At 32.7% G+C, this 17,389-nt stretch overlaps 4 protein-coding genes across 4 annotated transcripts in view; 1 reads left to right on the top strand and 3 right to left on the bottom strand.

The window, feature by feature from the left end:
* The window catches only part of LOC110422073 (uncharacterized), a 1,918-nt gene extending 1,458 nt beyond the window's left edge, over positions 1–460 (bottom strand). The window contains exon 1 of the mRNA XM_021435845.2: positions 1–460. Within this exon, the coding sequence (XP_021291520.1) occupies positions 1–232 (232 nt within the window). The 5' untranslated portion in view covers positions 233–460.
* Positions 461–9,508: 9,048 nt separating this feature from the next.
* EDA6 (embryo sac development arrest 6) lies at positions 9,509–10,777 on the top strand. Its single transcript, XM_021435690.2, has one exon. It carries the CDS (start codon positions 10,030–10,032, stop codon positions 10,438–10,440), a length of 411 nt encoding a protein of 136 aa, XP_021291365.1. The 5' UTR covers positions 9,509–10,029; the 3' UTR covers positions 10,441–10,777.
* A 1,382-nt stretch (positions 10,778–12,159) lies between these two features.
* LOC110421955 (Peroxisomal membrane 22 kDa (Mpv17/PMP22) family protein) lies at positions 12,160–15,400 on the bottom strand. The gene is made up of 7 exons (XM_021435689.2): positions 15,146–15,400; positions 14,855–14,953; positions 14,473–14,574; positions 14,185–14,260; positions 13,188–13,258; positions 13,011–13,096; positions 12,160–12,565 (listed from the first exon to the last, which is right to left on the bottom strand). The coding sequence occupies exons 1-7, from the start codon at positions 15,215–15,217 to the stop codon at positions 12,514–12,516; spliced, it is 558 nt and encodes a 185-aa protein (XP_021291364.1). The 5' UTR covers positions 15,218–15,400; the 3' UTR covers positions 12,160–12,513.
* An 847-nt stretch (positions 15,401–16,247) lies between these two features.
* LOC110422174 (protein PLANT CADMIUM RESISTANCE 7-like) lies at positions 16,248–16,976 on the bottom strand. Its single transcript, XM_021435985.2, has 4 exons — positions 16,904–16,976; positions 16,689–16,760; positions 16,395–16,604; positions 16,248–16,306 (listed from the first exon to the last, which is right to left on the bottom strand). The coding sequence occupies exons 1-4, from the start codon at positions 16,974–16,976 to the stop codon at positions 16,248–16,250; spliced, it is 414 nt and encodes a 137-aa protein (XP_021291660.2).
* Between the last annotated feature and the right edge of the window lie 413 nt (positions 16,977–17,389).

Raw genomic sequence — 17,389 nt, 5'->3', positions numbered from 1 at the left:
CACCAAAACCACCACCTCCACCAGCTCCACCACCAAAACCACCACCTCCACCAGCTCCACCACCAAAACCAGACCCACCTCCGGCACCAAAGGCACCTCCCTTTTGGCTACTTAGGAACTTCTCTTCCTCGTTCTCTTTCGTACTTACTACATTTCTAGCAGCCACATTTACTACAAGCACATTAAGGCAAAGCAAAGATAACAGGACAACTCTTTTAGTAAACCTTACCATTTTGTTGGAGTGACGAGCTTCGTTCAATGAGAGCTAAGCTCAACTCAAGTGTTATTTATAAGGCCAAATTGGATTACATTAAGTAATCTCAACGACTAACCGTTCGCCGCATTTAATTCCCGAACAATCCTACCTACAATTATCAAATTATATGCAATATTTTGGGTTATTTTGTTTTGATTCTATATTCGAAAAAAAATGTGTTACAGTTGCTTTATCTATCTTATCTTAGACCAATTGGCAGCCAGCTCACACGCTTAGGTTTTAAATTGCTCATGTAAGATTCACCTTCTTCTTACATACTGAACCCTAAATTCATTTCAACGACAATTACTAGATAGTGTTTATGCCAGGCATGGCAAGCATCACTGAATTTTTTAACTTTTGTTCCCATGCTTACCCCATCAGGCCGACCTTCAACGTACGAGAGACCCTTTTTCTTTATCAGATAAGCAAGGGAGACTAGAATAAGTGGAGGGAGTAGGGAGTTAATTTAGAAGGTTCTGTGTTTAGCAAAATGGCAAGGATAGCTTGAAAATTAGCGTAGTTCCTTTTTCCCATTGACTAGTTATATTTATGCAGATTGATATATTATGATGAGAGCACCACAATGTCAGATTTTCTGCTATTCCCTATGGAGAGCAGAAGAAAAAGAAGAAGCAATGCAGACCTTTGACTCAGTGACATGTATCATATCCATGCCTTAATGCCTGCCTTATCTTGACTGTAAATTAGAGGGCTACCTGCTAAGAATCACTGCCCGTTGGCCGTCTAATCTTTGAGCAGAGTCTAAGCATTATTAATTGCTGGTATTGGAGGGGAATATGATTATAAATCTTCAACAGATGAAGATCCAACAGCTGCAATATCTGGAAGTTTATTCCCAATACCATAATTTTAATCAACACATATGAAATTTACTCTCAATTATCATTGTTTAGGTCCCAAATTAAGTGGTTATATTTAATAAATTCTCAACCTCTATCTCTCAACTATCCAAGGTTAATGCTATCATATTTCCTCAAGAGAGAGATTAATAGTTAATTTACTTCATATTACAAGATCTTACATCAGTTTCCCTTTTAGTTAATATTCGTACTTTTCAAGTGTCCTATACGACTAGTACATATATATATCACAAGATATTCGTGTTCATAATTAAAGAAAGTCTTAGGCTCTCAGCTGAATCTGAAAGCTTCTATATATGTTTAAAGGAAAACTAGACGGTGGAGCTTTGACCTATGTTTCAAGTTGTCTGCAGCGAACAACTAGTCACATTATATCTCTGAATGCGATGACCCTTTTGATCAAAATCAGAAATATTATACAAATCACCGAGTCCAACAATAAGGTATGGTGGGAGCTTATTCCATGCCGGTCCATCAACAGCTAGCAACCTATGGACGTATTTAACCATACACAGAAAAGAAAAAAAGAAAAAAAAGCTTTTCAACCTTGAAAAACAGTACCACATTAAATTCTCTTTGGAAAAAAAATTCATGAGTGTTGACTTCGACAGTACATAGCCATATATTGATTAACCTTCTGGTCTAGATCCAATGGGAACAAAATTGCATGCAGTATACACATGGGGGTCCAAGCTCAACCAACTCTTGAAAAGAAAGAAAGTGAAAATGATGGTACTAATCTTTAATTTTCAGAAAGATTTCAAAGCCAAGTACTTTAGTTGCTCAATGTGTATGCACCATCCATGTGCATGGTAGATAGAGAATTTATTGCGTGTCAAAAGGGAAGAAAATTAAGAAGATTTCTTTGATAGACATGGCCTGATATCTGATCGGCTTCTTCAAAGGAAAAAGATACATAGGTAAATGATTGGTATCTGAAACTTCTTTCTTTTCATGTAACATAGGAAACATGCCATGTTCTCTCTTGGGGATTATTTGATATTTTTTCAACTTGTGTCCCAAGGCCATCACCGACAGATAAATGCAAAGGGTTTTTGTCAAAAGAGCTGGTGGATGAACCATCCCATTAATTGATATTTAATAAAAAGATAATGATATTTGCCTTATTGTCTCATTTGTTTCATTCAATTGCTTCATTTTACATAACTTTATATGAGTGAACTGTGATTATGTGAATGACAGGCTCACAAAGAAACTTTTTCATATGAATTGTTGAACAGATTTATTAAAGAAACTATGATACCAAGACTTTAGATATATGCAAAAAATTGAAACAGCCAGGATGGTTGATGAACTGGTCTATGTTTTAGTATCGGGGGTAGGAACAGCACAGCGATTCTCTTGAAGCCCAGACGAATAGGGGTTGCAAACAGGGGTTATGTAATCCTCTATTGTATACCATTTGGTTGTCACAAGTCTTCTGCCTATCCAAGATTAAAGACTCGTAATAGCATTTCGTACTTGAAACCATTACATGTTTATCTACATAAACAGAAAATTAAGGGAAATTGGCAGTGGAAAAATATTCTTTTTGTCCATGAAATCAAGAAACATTATTTAGATGTGCAACACAGAATCATTTGGCTTTATACCCAATGCATGTTTTGAATCAATCCCTCTGGAATTTGAACCTTTATTTTTTCTCTCTTCAATGATATATTTGTGAATAAGCCTCTACATATATTTTCATGCATTCCCGATCAGAAGATTGCGATTCTATTTTGTGAACAAGAGTGCTGCAACAATGACAGCTGAAAAATGGATTGTGATCAGTAACTGCAATGACAGCATGCTGACATTCAAATATAACACATATTAATTGACCTTTGGTTATCAAATTAATGTGATTGTGTAGCTAAGTAACCACAAGAAAAGAAAAACAAAAGGATTGGGTGCATTCAAAGACCACTGAGATTTTTAGAGAAGGAAAAAGGAACAAAAAAGCTTTATCCATGGATGACTTTGCAAAAGGAAAGTATATATCGGGAGGCCATTTGATTAGTTGTATGAGGAGGATAGACCATGTTAATGGATAAACATTTTTCTCATTCTTATTAACAGTACTAGCTAGTATTTTAATGCTAACTTCATTTCACTATCTCCCCAGCCATTTGCCTATGACGTTTAACTACTTTGAATGCCCCCACTTGACTGCAAGCCCATGCTCCAAAGTCCAAAGTCCTCTCCCTTCAGTCGGCATGGGTTTGATGCCTATGGCTTTTCACACTCAACCGGCTCAATTAATTTTGGATCTATTTGAGTGTTATCTGCTTGTAGTGGTGAGGAATCATTTAATTAAGCAGATGTCTCGATCCCTCTCCCTTCCCTCTTCCTTTGAGTAAAGGGGTCATGTATCGGTTATTGACTTTTGGAAAAGCAACTTTGGGCAAAGAAGCCCACAAATCCCCATACCCGAAACTAGGTACTTTCATTGGACTATGGACTTTGATCCAAGCCTTATGGAAATGACCTTTCCATGGAGACTGGGTTGAGCCTGCCTCATCTTTCATGGTCAAGCAATTTCAGGCTATGGTGTGCGCGGGCTGGTGGCTTTCCTTTTATGGAGACTGGGTTGAGCCTGCCCCATCTTTCATGGCTTCATCAAGCTCAACAAACTATTACCAGGACTACAATGTGCACAAATGGATAAGAGGGTTAAAGAGTTAGAAAATCTGAATTTAAAAGTGAACAGCTTGGAAATATAATTTCATATTACACGTATTTCTCTAGAATAGTTGGAAGCAGACAATTGCTGCGTTCTTCTTACTAACTCATGCACCTTGTTCTCTTTTCCTTCTTTTGCTTTTCTCCCCCAAATTGCTTGTTTTTGGAAATGGGTTCGAAGGCCACTACCTTACTTGGTTGACTTATAAAATAAATAGTCCAAAAAGCAAAAGACATGAACGTGGAATTGGTGGCAAAGAGCATAAAAGCTCCATCAGGATTAATACTAGCTAGTATTTATTTGGCTATGTTGATAGGGCCGTGAACTTTTCAGGACCTTTCCATGTTACCCAACAACAGATTCCAGGTGTTCGCTTCCTCTCTCCCCCAAGAAAGAACAACAGCATTCAGAATCAATCAAGGAACTTTAACCCAATTATAAAAAATCGAATAGCTTTAAGGGAGGAAAAAAATTAGGCTATCAATGGTTATTATAACTCACTTTGAACCATCACAGTAAATGACATTTCATTCTTATTGGTTGTGGAGCAGCATAATTGGTTCCACAAGGGTTTTGTGCTCAAAGTCAACTGTCTATACGTATCGTGCGGGACTGGATATGTCTAATCTTGGCAACTGATGTTGATTGCCTAACCAGTCTTTGTGCATCATCTTCACATATTCTATCCATTAGAGGAGAGAGAGCACTTAAATTGAACGAGACAATTGAGATTAACCTAACTGTACATAACTTTTGCGGGTTGATAGCCATTGGGCATCCCTTTTTTGATCACGATGGATAACCAACAAAAATTTGCGAGTTGCTTATCAAATTCAAACCCTAAAATAACCCTAAATTAAAAGTACAAATCGACAATCGATCATTTTTAATTTTAAATTTTATGATAATCTCTCTTATTGATATTAATGATAATCGCATACACAATTTGAAATATAATAATTCTAAAATGTCAATTTGAAGATTTCTTTTTGAAAATCAATCTTCCTTAATTCGAGAATCAATAAAGTTTTTAGATATAATTTTGAATTATATAATCAAACCTAGAGGTCCCATTGTCCTATTTGCTTTTTCGATTTCTCCCCAAAGGAAACAATTGCCTAAATTGCCAAAAAGTTTTCCTAATCTATGCCCACAAAGGAAATTAATTTAATATTGCTATGATATAGAAATAATGATGCTCAATATCCCAAATATCAAATCATGTTAATTATAAATTAAATGATAAAAGAAAGGGGTTGGACTTAGTATATACTGCACATGGGTTATGAATGAGAAAAATTCTGCATATCTTGGTCTTGTTGGAGAATTTATCCTTTTAGACATAAGGAATCCTTTTTATAAAAAGTCTAATTTGTTTTAAACTATGCCCCTTTTTTTATATTTTGATGAAAAAAGAATACAAATAGGTACCATTCTCCATATATTAATTTGTGAAATAATATACAAAATAATTATAATATGAAGACATAAAAAATTTAAAATAGTTATTAATAAAGTGATATTCGAATCAAGTTGTGACCAAAATAATTCGTCATTTTTCTAACAATACCAACCCCTATATGTCCATAAAACGAGTAAGGTGACTCTCATCTCATCGTACTTTGAATTTAGTACAATTAAGAGGTATTATTAGTTGTTTGCTTGTTTGTTTTTAAAGTGTAAATATGAATTTTAATTATTTATATTTGATTTAATTAGATATGATTCCATTCCATGGCTTGGGCTTCAAGGTTTAAATCAATTCTCTATCTTTCCTTTTTTTTTCTTCAAATTAATTACATTTTCTTTTACTTCTTTTATTGGCATTGACAATTGGAATTTTATGTCATATTATAAGAATATATAAATAAAAATAAATTAAAAATTATGTATTTAAGAAGTTGAATAATTAATACAGTGTTTTTTATATTATTTGTTTAATTAAAATTAATTTTATTATACAAATTAATGTCACTTGACTCTTAATATCACAGATCTCACATTAATATAAAATAAATTTTATATTAATAAGAGATAAGTGGATCTTAAGTGTATAAGGATAAATTTTCTCGTATTTGTCTGACATACTTTTTGAATTGAAATATAGACTCGTAATTTATAAGTTTACTTAAACTTTGATTCGTGATATATGATATCAAAACAAACTCGAATCTTTAACTTCATAAGAGATACAAGAGTTGAAATAAATCAAAATTAATGTAAGAGTCTTTCTTTTTTATTAAGACACAACAAGTGTATAATTAAAAAAAATTAATGAGAGATGGAGTGAGTTTTGAATACATATACATAAATTTTTTATCACCTCTCGAATATTTTTTTCTTTTTAAATATAATTCATGATTTATAAATTTATTTAAATATTATTTTTAAAATTTAAAATTTTATCTGAGAGGACCAAATTTAAGCAACTTTAAATATTGATGTAAATTATACAAAAAGTGTGGGTAGGGCTTCAAGCGAATCCTACTCAAAAGGAGAAATCGTGTGACGGCGGTACGAAGAAGTTAACACGTAGAATCAGGTAAGTTGATGACAGGTGTAAGGCTGAGATTTTAACAGATGTAAGATGCGGAAGGCGTCGAAAAAGACGGGTGATCGTGATATTGTGCGTCAGCCGGTCACAGAGCACCGTCCCAGAATTCTCTCTAATGAATAATTACCCAATTGCATCATTCCATGTAATGACCATTTTCTCCTCCCTTTTGCTTTGTTTTTACAAATTCACTCGGGTTTGAGAATTCTATTTTGCAAGATAATTAATAACCCCCAAGTTTTCTTGACTTTCACATATAGCTTATAGGATGAAAAAGTGGAATGGGCACCCAAAAAAATAAATTTATATAAATATAAACTTAATAAATCAAAACATGACGTTTTATCCAAAATTATCTTATTAAATTTTAAAAATAATTGAATTCACGTTTTTATCCATTTAACAAATATATTTACAAGATTCATTTTGTTTCCAATTCTCAAATTTTTCGTCAAATCTCTCAATATATTTTTGTTATTAAATATATGTATGGGAAATTAAATATAATTAGTGAGAATAATGATACCTTTGATTGTCTCGTATGGAAAATGAGTTAAGACAAAATTTATCTTCACCATTTTCACTTTGCATATTTGCATACTTACAAAGTTGGTAAAACTTAATAAGTTATACACATAGGGACAAATTGCGAAATGTTCATATGTATTACATAACCGATAAGATTTTTATCTCAATGACAAAGTGAAGCATAATTAAGGTGTGTTTATTTGCTTTACGTAATCCAAAAAATTTTATCTCAATAAAAGCAAAGTTTTATACTCTTAGATCAATGTTTAAAGATTACAATGCATGGATTTGATTTAATTTAATCTTACATTGATTTTATTCACTAATTTTCTTATATTAGATGAAAAAGCTATGTTCATATTTGTTGGAGGTTAATTAGTTATAATTGTAAATTTTTATTCATAAATGTAATCACTAAAAAGGATATGCGTTATGTTAAACATTTTGTTTATTTGATTTGATGGTAACCAATTTTGTAATTTAGCATAATGTCATGGTGGGAGTTCTTGAGTTCAAATGGTTCCATCTCCATTGGCAGAACTTCAACTTTTTCTTAGAGATAATACATAGAAAAAAAAAAATTGCATGCAACACGAGGATGGCATTTTCTTTTTGTCCCTTTCAGTGCCACTAATTTACATGCAAAAAGCCAGAAAAAACGCAGTCGTTTTGTGCAATGAGAGAAGGATAATAAATCCTACCAAAAGGAAAGAGAGAAGGATAATAAAGAGATGGTTCTCACAAAATTTGATAAGCATGAATTGAGCTTCCTTAGGCATTGTCACACGTGGAATAGAAATTACCCAAATAATTGAATAGAGCTGCATGAATGTCTCCATCAGTTGAGCCAAGTAAAACTTAATTAACTTTTCCATATACTTAAAAACTTTATGAAAGAAATGTTGAATCTTTTTACGAATTTGGGGCTTTTATGTTTAATGACTAATGTAATGAGTCACGAATTTTGTATTAGTAAACAATAAGATTGGGTTTTAGATTTATAAATAAAGATTTTTTTGTTTAGATTAAAAATATGGATAAATGATAAGTTATATTAGAGTTTATCAAATTCTTTATTAATATAAGAGTTTTAATTAAAGATATCAATATTGAAATAAACTCGAATTAAGATGAGTTTATCTTTTGTAAAAGTGAAAGAGTTAATACAATGACAATGTTGTACAATTAAATAAGAAAAATGTCAAATCTCTTTTCGTTTAATAAATATAGATTTTAAATTAAAAATATAAATATATGACAGTGATACCATAATAAGCATCGGTGAAAGACGGATGAGCATATAACACGTTTGGTTCCCAGAATAAACAAGAATACAATAAAATAGCTATTACGTGAGAATAGAACATAATAGTTATTACTTAATTTGGTATGACAAATGAAATAAAGTAAGAATAATGATTATGACTTATTGTAGTATTTGGTTGGTAATAATAATTAAAAATTAGAAAATAAAAAGATAAAATTACCTTTGATTATATATGTGATTATTTATTTTATTTATTTTTAATATTTTATTTATAATCTAATCATTAACATTATAAAATATTAATATTTTATTTATAATTTAAATGTTATTATGATTTTAAATATTAATAATGTATAATTTATTTTAAAAATTTAAAATTGATAGTTTAAATATTAATATTTTATTTATATTTTAATAATTAATATTAAAAATAATAATATTGAATTTATAATTTAAATGTTATTATGAATATTTATTTTATTTTATTTTATTTTTTAAATATTAATAATTTATATCTTATTTATAACATTAATAATTTATCATTTAAATATTAATATTTTATTTTAAATTAATTATTATTTTTTGAAATATTAGTATTTTATTTATAATTTAAATATTATTATGATTATTTGTTTTTATTTTATTTTTTAAATATTAGTAATTTATAATTGATTTAAAATATTAATAATTGATAATTAAATTGATAATTTAAATATTATTATGATTAAAATATTAATACTTTTAATTAATTTTTAAATTCAAAATATTTTATAATATATAATTAATAACTTAATCTTTTCGTTATAATAAGATTTATTTTTTTTGTATTTGCATTTTTCATTTTTTAATTTAAATTTCACTTAGCAATTTAAAAATTAATATTTTAAAATATTAATTTTTATTTACAATATAAATATATTATAATTAAAATATGAAAATATTAATATTTTTTAATTTTAATTTAAAATATTAATTGTATAATTTTAAATTTATAATTTTTAAAAATAAATAAGAACATTTTAATTTAAAATATTTAAATTTTATTCTCATGGGTGTGGAATAGCCACTACATAAGGAAGGTATATTAACTATTCTAAGCTTTTATCAAATTTTAAAGAATAGCCATTCCTTTTGAAATGAGTATTCCTTCCTCAAATACAAATCAAACAAAGGGATAAAATTTTGTAACTCCATTCCTCCAACTAAACATGACCTCAAACGTTAAACTGGCAAAGGACATTTTCGTCATTCTGAAAGCCAACAATGGCATCCCGGTATTTCCTCCAACAGCAAGGGTCAGTTTTAAAGGACCCCTATCATATATATGTATTGAGTACTCGCCGCTTCGGTAACTCTTATTTTTCTCTCAGTTCTTTTCCTCTCTTTCTCTGGCCTGTCTTTGCTGTTTCTCATACTTCGCTTTGCAACTTCTTTCCTCCGCCATCTACCGGCGGCTCCACCGCATACAACGGCGTACGTACGCTCAGATCCAAAACTGTCTCTTTGGGTTCCCTGTCACCTCTGATTTTCCATCTCCAAATTCTCTCTATTTTTGATTGTTTTTCTTTTCCATTTTTATTTAAAATTTAATTGAACGAAATGTTTTTATTTTATGGGTTCTGTTTTGAAAATGTAAATGACTGATCTCCTGGTTTTATTGTTAAATGTTTTTTAAGTTGGGCTGTTTTGAGTTATTTCCCCCTGTGGACGTCTTCGCTCGCTTATCAATAAAGATAATTTGACACTTCTACCCAAAGCAATTTCCATTTGACGTTTTTACCCTTAACGGCGATTTAACGGCTTGACAACTGCTTACGTGGCATGATTTGAGTGCTATTTTTTTTTAAAACGAAAATGAGTCATCACCCGTGTAGGATTTTGACACCTGGAATCTCAAGAAAGCGTAAAGAGAGAGAAGCGTTTTATTCCTTTAAACCGTCCACTCCGGTTCAATCCCCGCTTTATACCGGTCCAAAATCCCCTCCCTCGCCAAATTGTTCGAACCGGCTTTTAGCTGGCTACATGGCGCATGAGTTCTTGACCAGGGGAACATTGTTCGGTAAAAAATTTGATCAGGCTCGAGCAGAGGCGATTCCAATAATCGGCTCATTTGCCGAACCGAGAAAGGCTAAGAAGGAAACCGAACAGACTGTTAAAAAAGAGAGCCAAGGCTATGCTGAGGTGGCAAGCATTTTGAAGAACGACGGGACCCACATCCCGGGGATTGTTAATCCTACCCAACTGGCAAGGTGGATCCAGATGTGAAAAACTCCGTAAAATGGGATGATAACGTGGCACGATATGACTGGCTGAAAATTCACATCCAACGCAATCGAACGGAGCACCCTCTCTCTCCGACCACTTTCGAGTTGGTGTGGCCCGGTCTCATTGAATCGTCGAAAGCCCCTGAAGGCTGAAGACAAGAGAGGCGAACCCATTTTTCCTTTTAATGTTAGTTAATTTATGCCTGATTTTTTTTTTAACTTTTGTTTTGTTTTTATTTCGAACTTTGATGTTGATTTTGCGTTAATTTAATGTATATATTAAATCATGAAAGAAATTACAAAGTTTACTGAAATATGCATGGGATGAATTTTATGAAGGTGGACTGACTATACCATGGGCAACAAATAGTTAATTATAGCATATATTTGACTGTGCTTTTATATATACCCAAGTGTTCTTGACCGCATCTTTTGCATGAACTTTGAATGTCTGGTTCACGTGCCTCTTGCTCTAGCGGAAAATCTTGGCTAGGCCTTGATTTTCCTGAATTATTCTATATATATTGCTTAGTCATTGATTTTCTTTTAGATGTTTGAATTTATATTAATTGTTAAAGATTAATAATTCATGGATATAATTACTACATAATATTATTGATTTGCTAGTTAGATTTTTACACGGGTAATTAGTTAGGGTTAGACCATAAATAAATTAAATGAAATTTTTGTAATTATATACTGTTAGTCATTGATTTACGCAAGAACACTCTATGCCACTAACCCAAATTTGGATATAAATTATAAATTATAAATTCTAGTTTTTATAAATTTTTGTCAATAATTCATATTAATTATGAATAACTAATAGATAGATAAAAGTATAAAAGTAATTTATTAATTTGAAACGTTGAAAGAGAGATTTAGGTGAGGGAGATGACCCTAAAGGATACATTTTTCTCCTTAAACCAACTGATTAAACATAAAGTTTAACAATAATTGGGGTTTAGCTGTAGTGAGACTTTATATTCAAGGAAACTGTCTTTTCAAGTTTGCAAGAAACACCCACCCCCTTGCTCTCTAAGCAAAAATGGTGTGATAGAAGTTTTAAATAAGACAGAAAAGAGGGGGTCCTTTTCGAGTACTAGTTGATCATAACTTGAATCATTTCCCAAGGATTATGCTTATGAAGGGGGAGGGAGTGGGGGGGCTTTCCTACTGACTCACATGGTGTCGTTTTGCATAATCCATGCGTGTGTATCACATTGTTTTGAGTCATTATTGGTGATCGTGTGTTTGGACTGCAGCTTCCTTTTTTCATTTTCCTGGTCATTTCTTTGTCTCCAGCCCCCCACTTACGAAATTGCTAAGTAGGTAGTTAGGTTTAAGCTTCTTTTACAAGGAGTTTGGATTGTAGTTTCCGGAGTCATCGAAAGAAACCAAAGCCATTTTCCATTATACGATGTTTCATTCCTTTTCCTAGTCCTAAGTCCCCACATTGACAACGCCTCCATGACCGATGAAGTCAAGGCGAGGAAGGGGTCAGAACGTACACTGATAAGCCAAACCATTTTCCAGGGCTTAGTTTTCTCCCCACGCTTTGATTCCTTTTGGTCCCTGTATAGCAGCTGATCGTTGACAATAAAATTTTCCTAGGAACAATACTGTACATAGTCCATGGTTTCTGATGATTGTCATTTCCAATATGGCGAAAAAAATTAACTGTATGTAGTTGACCTATGAAGTATTGTTCTCGTCAAAGTAACAATAAAATGCTATCCCTTAACCCGATGTAAGTTGACATAAATAAAATTGTCTTGTTCAATCCGTTTCCTGGAATGAATTGTTTCTTGTTTTGCCAGAATGGAATGAATTGTGTAAAAAACAGACCAAAAACTGAAACCTGCATCGTCTAGTTATATATTGAATACTCTATGGCAACCACTTGATCAAACCTACTTCAGAATCCTAGTACATTAGGAACCTTTTTAGCACTAAAATGCAAGCCAATCATACTGATGGGAAGTAATCCTAAGCAGTGCCCCAAATAAGATATAGTTCTACAGATAGAGAAATACGATTTATTAAGAGAAAAGAGAACATCTCTGCCATTCTACTACGCCTTCTTAATTGCAACAGATCTTGCTTTCAGGTTGAGGAAGATAGCCCTGAAGTTAACAAGCGGAGCACACAACAAAGTTAGATTAGCATGGAATAAATATGTTGGAACCATCATACCTTAAGCAAGGTGAAACCAAGTCAATCAATGAAAGAAAAAGGAGAAGATTCATCGATATATTCACATAAATAACATGTTCCTGATTCCCAGAAAATGGTATGCTTGCAACATCTGCAATAAATTTGCCAATATTCGTTTTGCTTTTATGACCAGTCATATATTCACATTCCATTTCCCTAGACTTATAAAGTCAATGCATGGGTTGAGAGATGATAAGTTTTCATAGGGATGGACTTATAAACTGTTTTCTTTTTGCATTGGTGATTTAGTAATGACAAGCTCTTTCTACAGATGAGAAAATTGCACAAGTGAAAAATAACTAGTAGACTGATAGTGCGGGAGAAAATGCTGAGCTGAAGGATTCAAGAGCTCACCAGCAGGAGGCAACAAAGCTATGAAACAAAACTCGGAACTGCAGAGGCATATACTGGTAATTTATCCAGCCAACTATCGGCCAAAACTGCAAGTAATAACATCATATCTGCAGTGTTAACTAAACCATACAGTTAATGAGTTGCTTGGTATGACAAAGATGGTTTCTTTTCCCATACCTTCCATGCAGTCAACTGAACAGTAGGGTAATCCTTTCTAACTTTACCTCTGACTAAACCCCATGGTCTTCCTGCAAATATTATAATAGAGCATTAATTTATAAACAAAATGGCAGACGATGAACAATGTAAAATGCTCTTTACACAGCATACTATTGCAACCCGCTCTGACAAGAGACATCACTTAAGTTTGGGTTCCTATGATAAGGACCTACACTGAAATTGGGAAGAAATTAGAGGGGCATTTATTGCCTATAGAACAGGTTAAAGTACATAGAACTGGGACCCAAGTATTTTGGCACAAGCTTAGCAACAGCATACCATTAAAATTGGTAGTATCTTGAACTTGGAACTAGGAAAATTCACCCATTAGTTTTGAACCAGTTGTCAATCCAAGTTATGGAGAAAGTAATATCAACTAGCTTTTGTAGTTTTGCATACAAGGAGTTACAGAAAGAGAGGTATGATTATGTTGGTCAGGCTAATACACAATGATGTAAGCAAGCAATATAAAATTGATCCAGGATTTTGCAGCAAGCCATGGGAAGCAGGACATATTTCTCCAGTAAGAATCAAGCTATAGAAGATCAACCTATTTCACTTTAACAAGGTTGAACTGCCAGGTCACTATGATCCAACTTTACAATTGGATCAAAGGTCAGACACAAACAATTTTGACATTACTGATATGTAAAAGAAAGATAGCAACTAGAAGACCAGCACCAACAAGAACAGGAATGATAATAGTAATGCCAATAATAGCACAACTTGAAATGTTCTAGGATCACAAATTGAAAAGTTACACCTACAGCAACTCTACCCAAATAAAGCTCACATAGTAATGAAACCATTATAGGTATATCTTTTGCCTTTTTTTGGAAACAACAATTGCAAATATCAGAGTGAGAATCAACAGAAATCATAAATCGGAAAAGGCCTATATGATTCACGTGAGGGTGGTTAGGACTTGAATAACATATTTTGAAGATGCACATACCTTCAACCACCAATCCGTAGTACATCATAAAGAAAAAGTTGTTCCAAGGAGAAGAAGTCAATTGTTCCAACAACACCTGTAACAAGCAATTAAGCAGTAATAAATTCCTCCACTAATCCTCAACTAAATTTGGGACAGAGGCTATTAGCAGTCTAACCCTACAGAGACTAGCATAAAACTTGTTGGTAAATAAATAAATAAATAAAAAGAAAACTTGAAATCACAAGAATTAAACTGTAAAAAGTTACACAATTAGCTAATGAAGTCAAGCCATATGAACATGTTTACCTTCTTTGCAACAGTTTTACTGCCTTTCTTTCCCCTGAAAATGATGTCCATCAGTTTGTGAAGGAAGTGTCCAAATGGTCCTGAATAGGCAAAGCCGTAGAGCTGCAAGAGAATTTAATTTTAATTTCATAAAAATCAAATGACTCCTCATTTGGTTGCTAAAAAGAATATGAAAAAGCAAGAAATGGGTTAAACTTATTATCAGGTGATTTCACCACTTCAAAAATGCAGACAAACATACGTGCCTTAAACTAACTTAAGGTTCATTTCCTCCCAATTTCTTGGCATCCTAACGGGAAACTTGGGAGTGATATCCAACCACACATAGAAAAACGAAAAAAAAAAACAAAAAGGAAAAGAAGCAAGAAAAAGGTCAACATACCATGATAAGAAGCAATCTTCTCAACTGAAGCCTTTTGACCCCAGATATCTTTTGAGCAATCAAGTCACTGCAACCAGCTAAAATCCCAGCTGTAATTGCCTGCAACCCAACATCAAAATCAACAAAAAAAAAAAAAAACTCAAACAGCTGAACTTAACAAACAACCCTTTAACAAGGCCAATGAAGCAGCAAAAACTAAAAGAAAAAGAATCAAAATTGAAGCAAGAATTTAACAAAGTAATCATTTTCAAAACATGGGTGTTAGTCAAGCAGAGAAAAATATGTTCCTACCTTGGTTCTAAGAGGGTGAGCTTGGAGTTGAATAAGATACTTTCTCCATGCTTCTTGGGCAATATCTGACATGGTAAAGAAAGTGAACAACCCTCAAAAACTCTTTCGTATTTTTTTCTTTGTTTCTGAGGGTAACAAGAGTTTGATTTTCTCCTCCGTTGATGGAGTTTGATTGGGGTTTTTAAAATTGTTAGGACACAGGACAGCGTACGAGAACTGAAGGGGATCTGTTCTACAATGACAACTTTGCGTTTGGTGGTTGCGTACTTGAGTTACACATGCGCGAGCTTCCGGTTCTCCTGGTCAAAGTCTTAGGACACGTATTTTCTTCATTGTTTAAAGAAAGTTCCTCTCATTTTCCTTTTTTTTTATTGAAAAACCATTTTAAAGTAATTACGTAGCTGCGCATTGAATCCTCTTTCCTCCAACCCACCAATCAATTTTAAAGTTTTTTTCTTTTTTGTTAAAAGTGAAAGTTTAGATAAAATATTCTAGATTTATGTTGCTATATACTTTAGTCTATTGTTTCTTTGTATATAGATAACGGTGGAAGTCACCACAAGTCTCTCCACTTCCTAGGTTGACCAAGTCTTTCTTACATATAATAATTATGTATAATAATATTTATATGATATCATAGATTATATATGGGAAAGATTTAATCCTGATTATGGATGAGTTTTTAATAATTTAAATATTTGAGTTTATCAAATATTTTGTTAGTTTAAAATTTTTCCATAATAATCTATAATGGAAAGGTAATACACTTAACCGTGATAATTATTATAATTATTATTATATATTATAATAAAAATACTTAAGTATTTATCGAATAAATTGGTATGGATTATAAATATTGTGATTAGGGTATTTAAAAATTTTGGTTTAATGATGAATAAGTTATATTTAATTTAAAAGAGTTGAGTTCGAGTTTACAACACATATATAAAAAAATATAAAAATTGAGTTTTTCAGATCCAGTTTTTAAATTTTGATTTGAACCATTTTAGCTTAGAAAGATAAGTCCTTTTATTCATCAAAGATAAATCTTTTACAATAAACATGTAAGCAATCGGTTTAATATCCTTTCAGAAATTGGTGCTCATCGCCGCATGGTAGGAGGCATGCTTGGAGGTGGAGCATTAGGGGGTCCAATCCAACCTGTAGTAAACAAATATAATAATTTCATCAAATCTTGACACCAAAGGTATATTACAAATGGGTTGGATCAATCCAGGATTTTATATACCTCTGGATGGATCAAAGCCTCTATTTTTGAGCTCTGCATGCTCTTGGCAAAGGGCACATGCCTCACACCAAAAATGAACACAGCAGTCGTTGCAAGGCTCGGGAGGCAACCCGAATTTGGCTCGCAATTTCTCCCTATACACACAGGAGAGCAGGCAGTGACACGAACACAACATCAACAGGCCGTATACACAACCTTGTTTAATGCAAGCTGTACGAAAATATAACATCAGAAACAACAATGGCAAGATCAGGAACCAAAAGAAATAGTTTTGACTTTGGATTGAATTCTTACAGCTCTGTCCTTGATCCACAATTTCTGCAATTTGGCCGAAGGTGATGCATGGGAGCCAGCATGTTATGCAGCCTGCATATAGCAAGTAGTTGAAAAGCAACATCAACTTAAAACACCAGTTTTCAAAGCATCGAAATGAGCTCGATGACATACCGAGTGATAGACGTAATTAATTGTGTTACATGTGTGTATATACGTGCGTGCTAATAACTTACAAGTGCCAACGTCTCCACAGTCGCAGAGGGAAGCAGACCATTCTGGAGGCTGGAGACGATGAAAAATGTTCATGTTTCCTGATCAAATGCAAAGATGGTGATCGCCTGGTATAAGTTTAGGAATGCCAATGATCCATCCATTTATAGTACAGGGCGGCATTGGCAATGGCAATGGCAATTGACACCTTCCAAATTAATTTTTTAATTGCCTGTTGAACTTATTTTATAGCATAAATATATCTCGATTTCCATCTCCGGCTGCCAAGATCTTAAGACCCTTTCTCGTATGCAAGGATGTTGTGCAAAGCCAGATTATCTGCCGTCTCACCTTCTGCCATCGTAGTAGAGTAAGAATAATATTATTTTAATTATTGGCATATTATTCTTCATTATCGGCTAACAATAGGACAATATACTTAAAAATACAGTTTAAATTTATAGTTTGAATGTTCTTGGAAGTTAAGAACAATCGACTATATTTTTGGA

This window comes from Theobroma umbraticum, unplaced genomic scaffold, assembly GCF_002168275.2.
Source record: "Theobroma umbraticum cultivar Fairchild unplaced genomic scaffold, ASM216827v3 scaffold_130.0, whole genome shotgun sequence".
NCBI lineage: Eukaryota > Viridiplantae > Streptophyta > Magnoliopsida > Malvales > Malvaceae > Theobroma > Theobroma umbraticum.
This window is presented reverse-complemented; position numbering and strand designations above follow the sequence as displayed.

Coding starts and splice junctions, on each gene's coding strand:
- LOC110421955 (XM_021435689.2), bottom strand. CDS start 15,217: ATGTCAGATATTGCCCAAGAAGCATGGAGAAAGTATCTTATTCAACTC. Junction 14,261..14,472: donor GTAAAACTGTTGCAAAGAAG/GTAAACATGTTC, acceptor TGCTTGTTACAG/GTGTTGTTGGAACAATTGAC. Junction 13,097..13,187: donor TTCAGTTGACTGCATGGAAG/GTATGGGAAAAG, acceptor TATTACTTGCAG/TTTTGGCCGATAGTTGGCTG.
- LOC110422174 (XM_021435985.2), bottom strand. CDS start 16,976: ATGAACATTTTTCATCGTCTCCAGCCTCCAGAATGGTCTGCTTCCCTC. Junction 16,761..16,903: donor CTGTGGAGACGTTGGCACTT/GTAAGTTATTAG, acceptor TGCTATATGCAG/GCTGCATAACATGCTGGCTC. Junction 16,605..16,688: donor TGTGGATCAAGGACAGAGCT/GTAAGAATTCAA, acceptor ATTTTCGTACAG/CTTGCATTAAACAAGGTTGT.
- EDA6 (XM_021435690.2), top strand. CDS start 10,030: ATGAGTCATCACCCGTGTAGGATTTTGACACCTGGAATCTCAAGAAAG.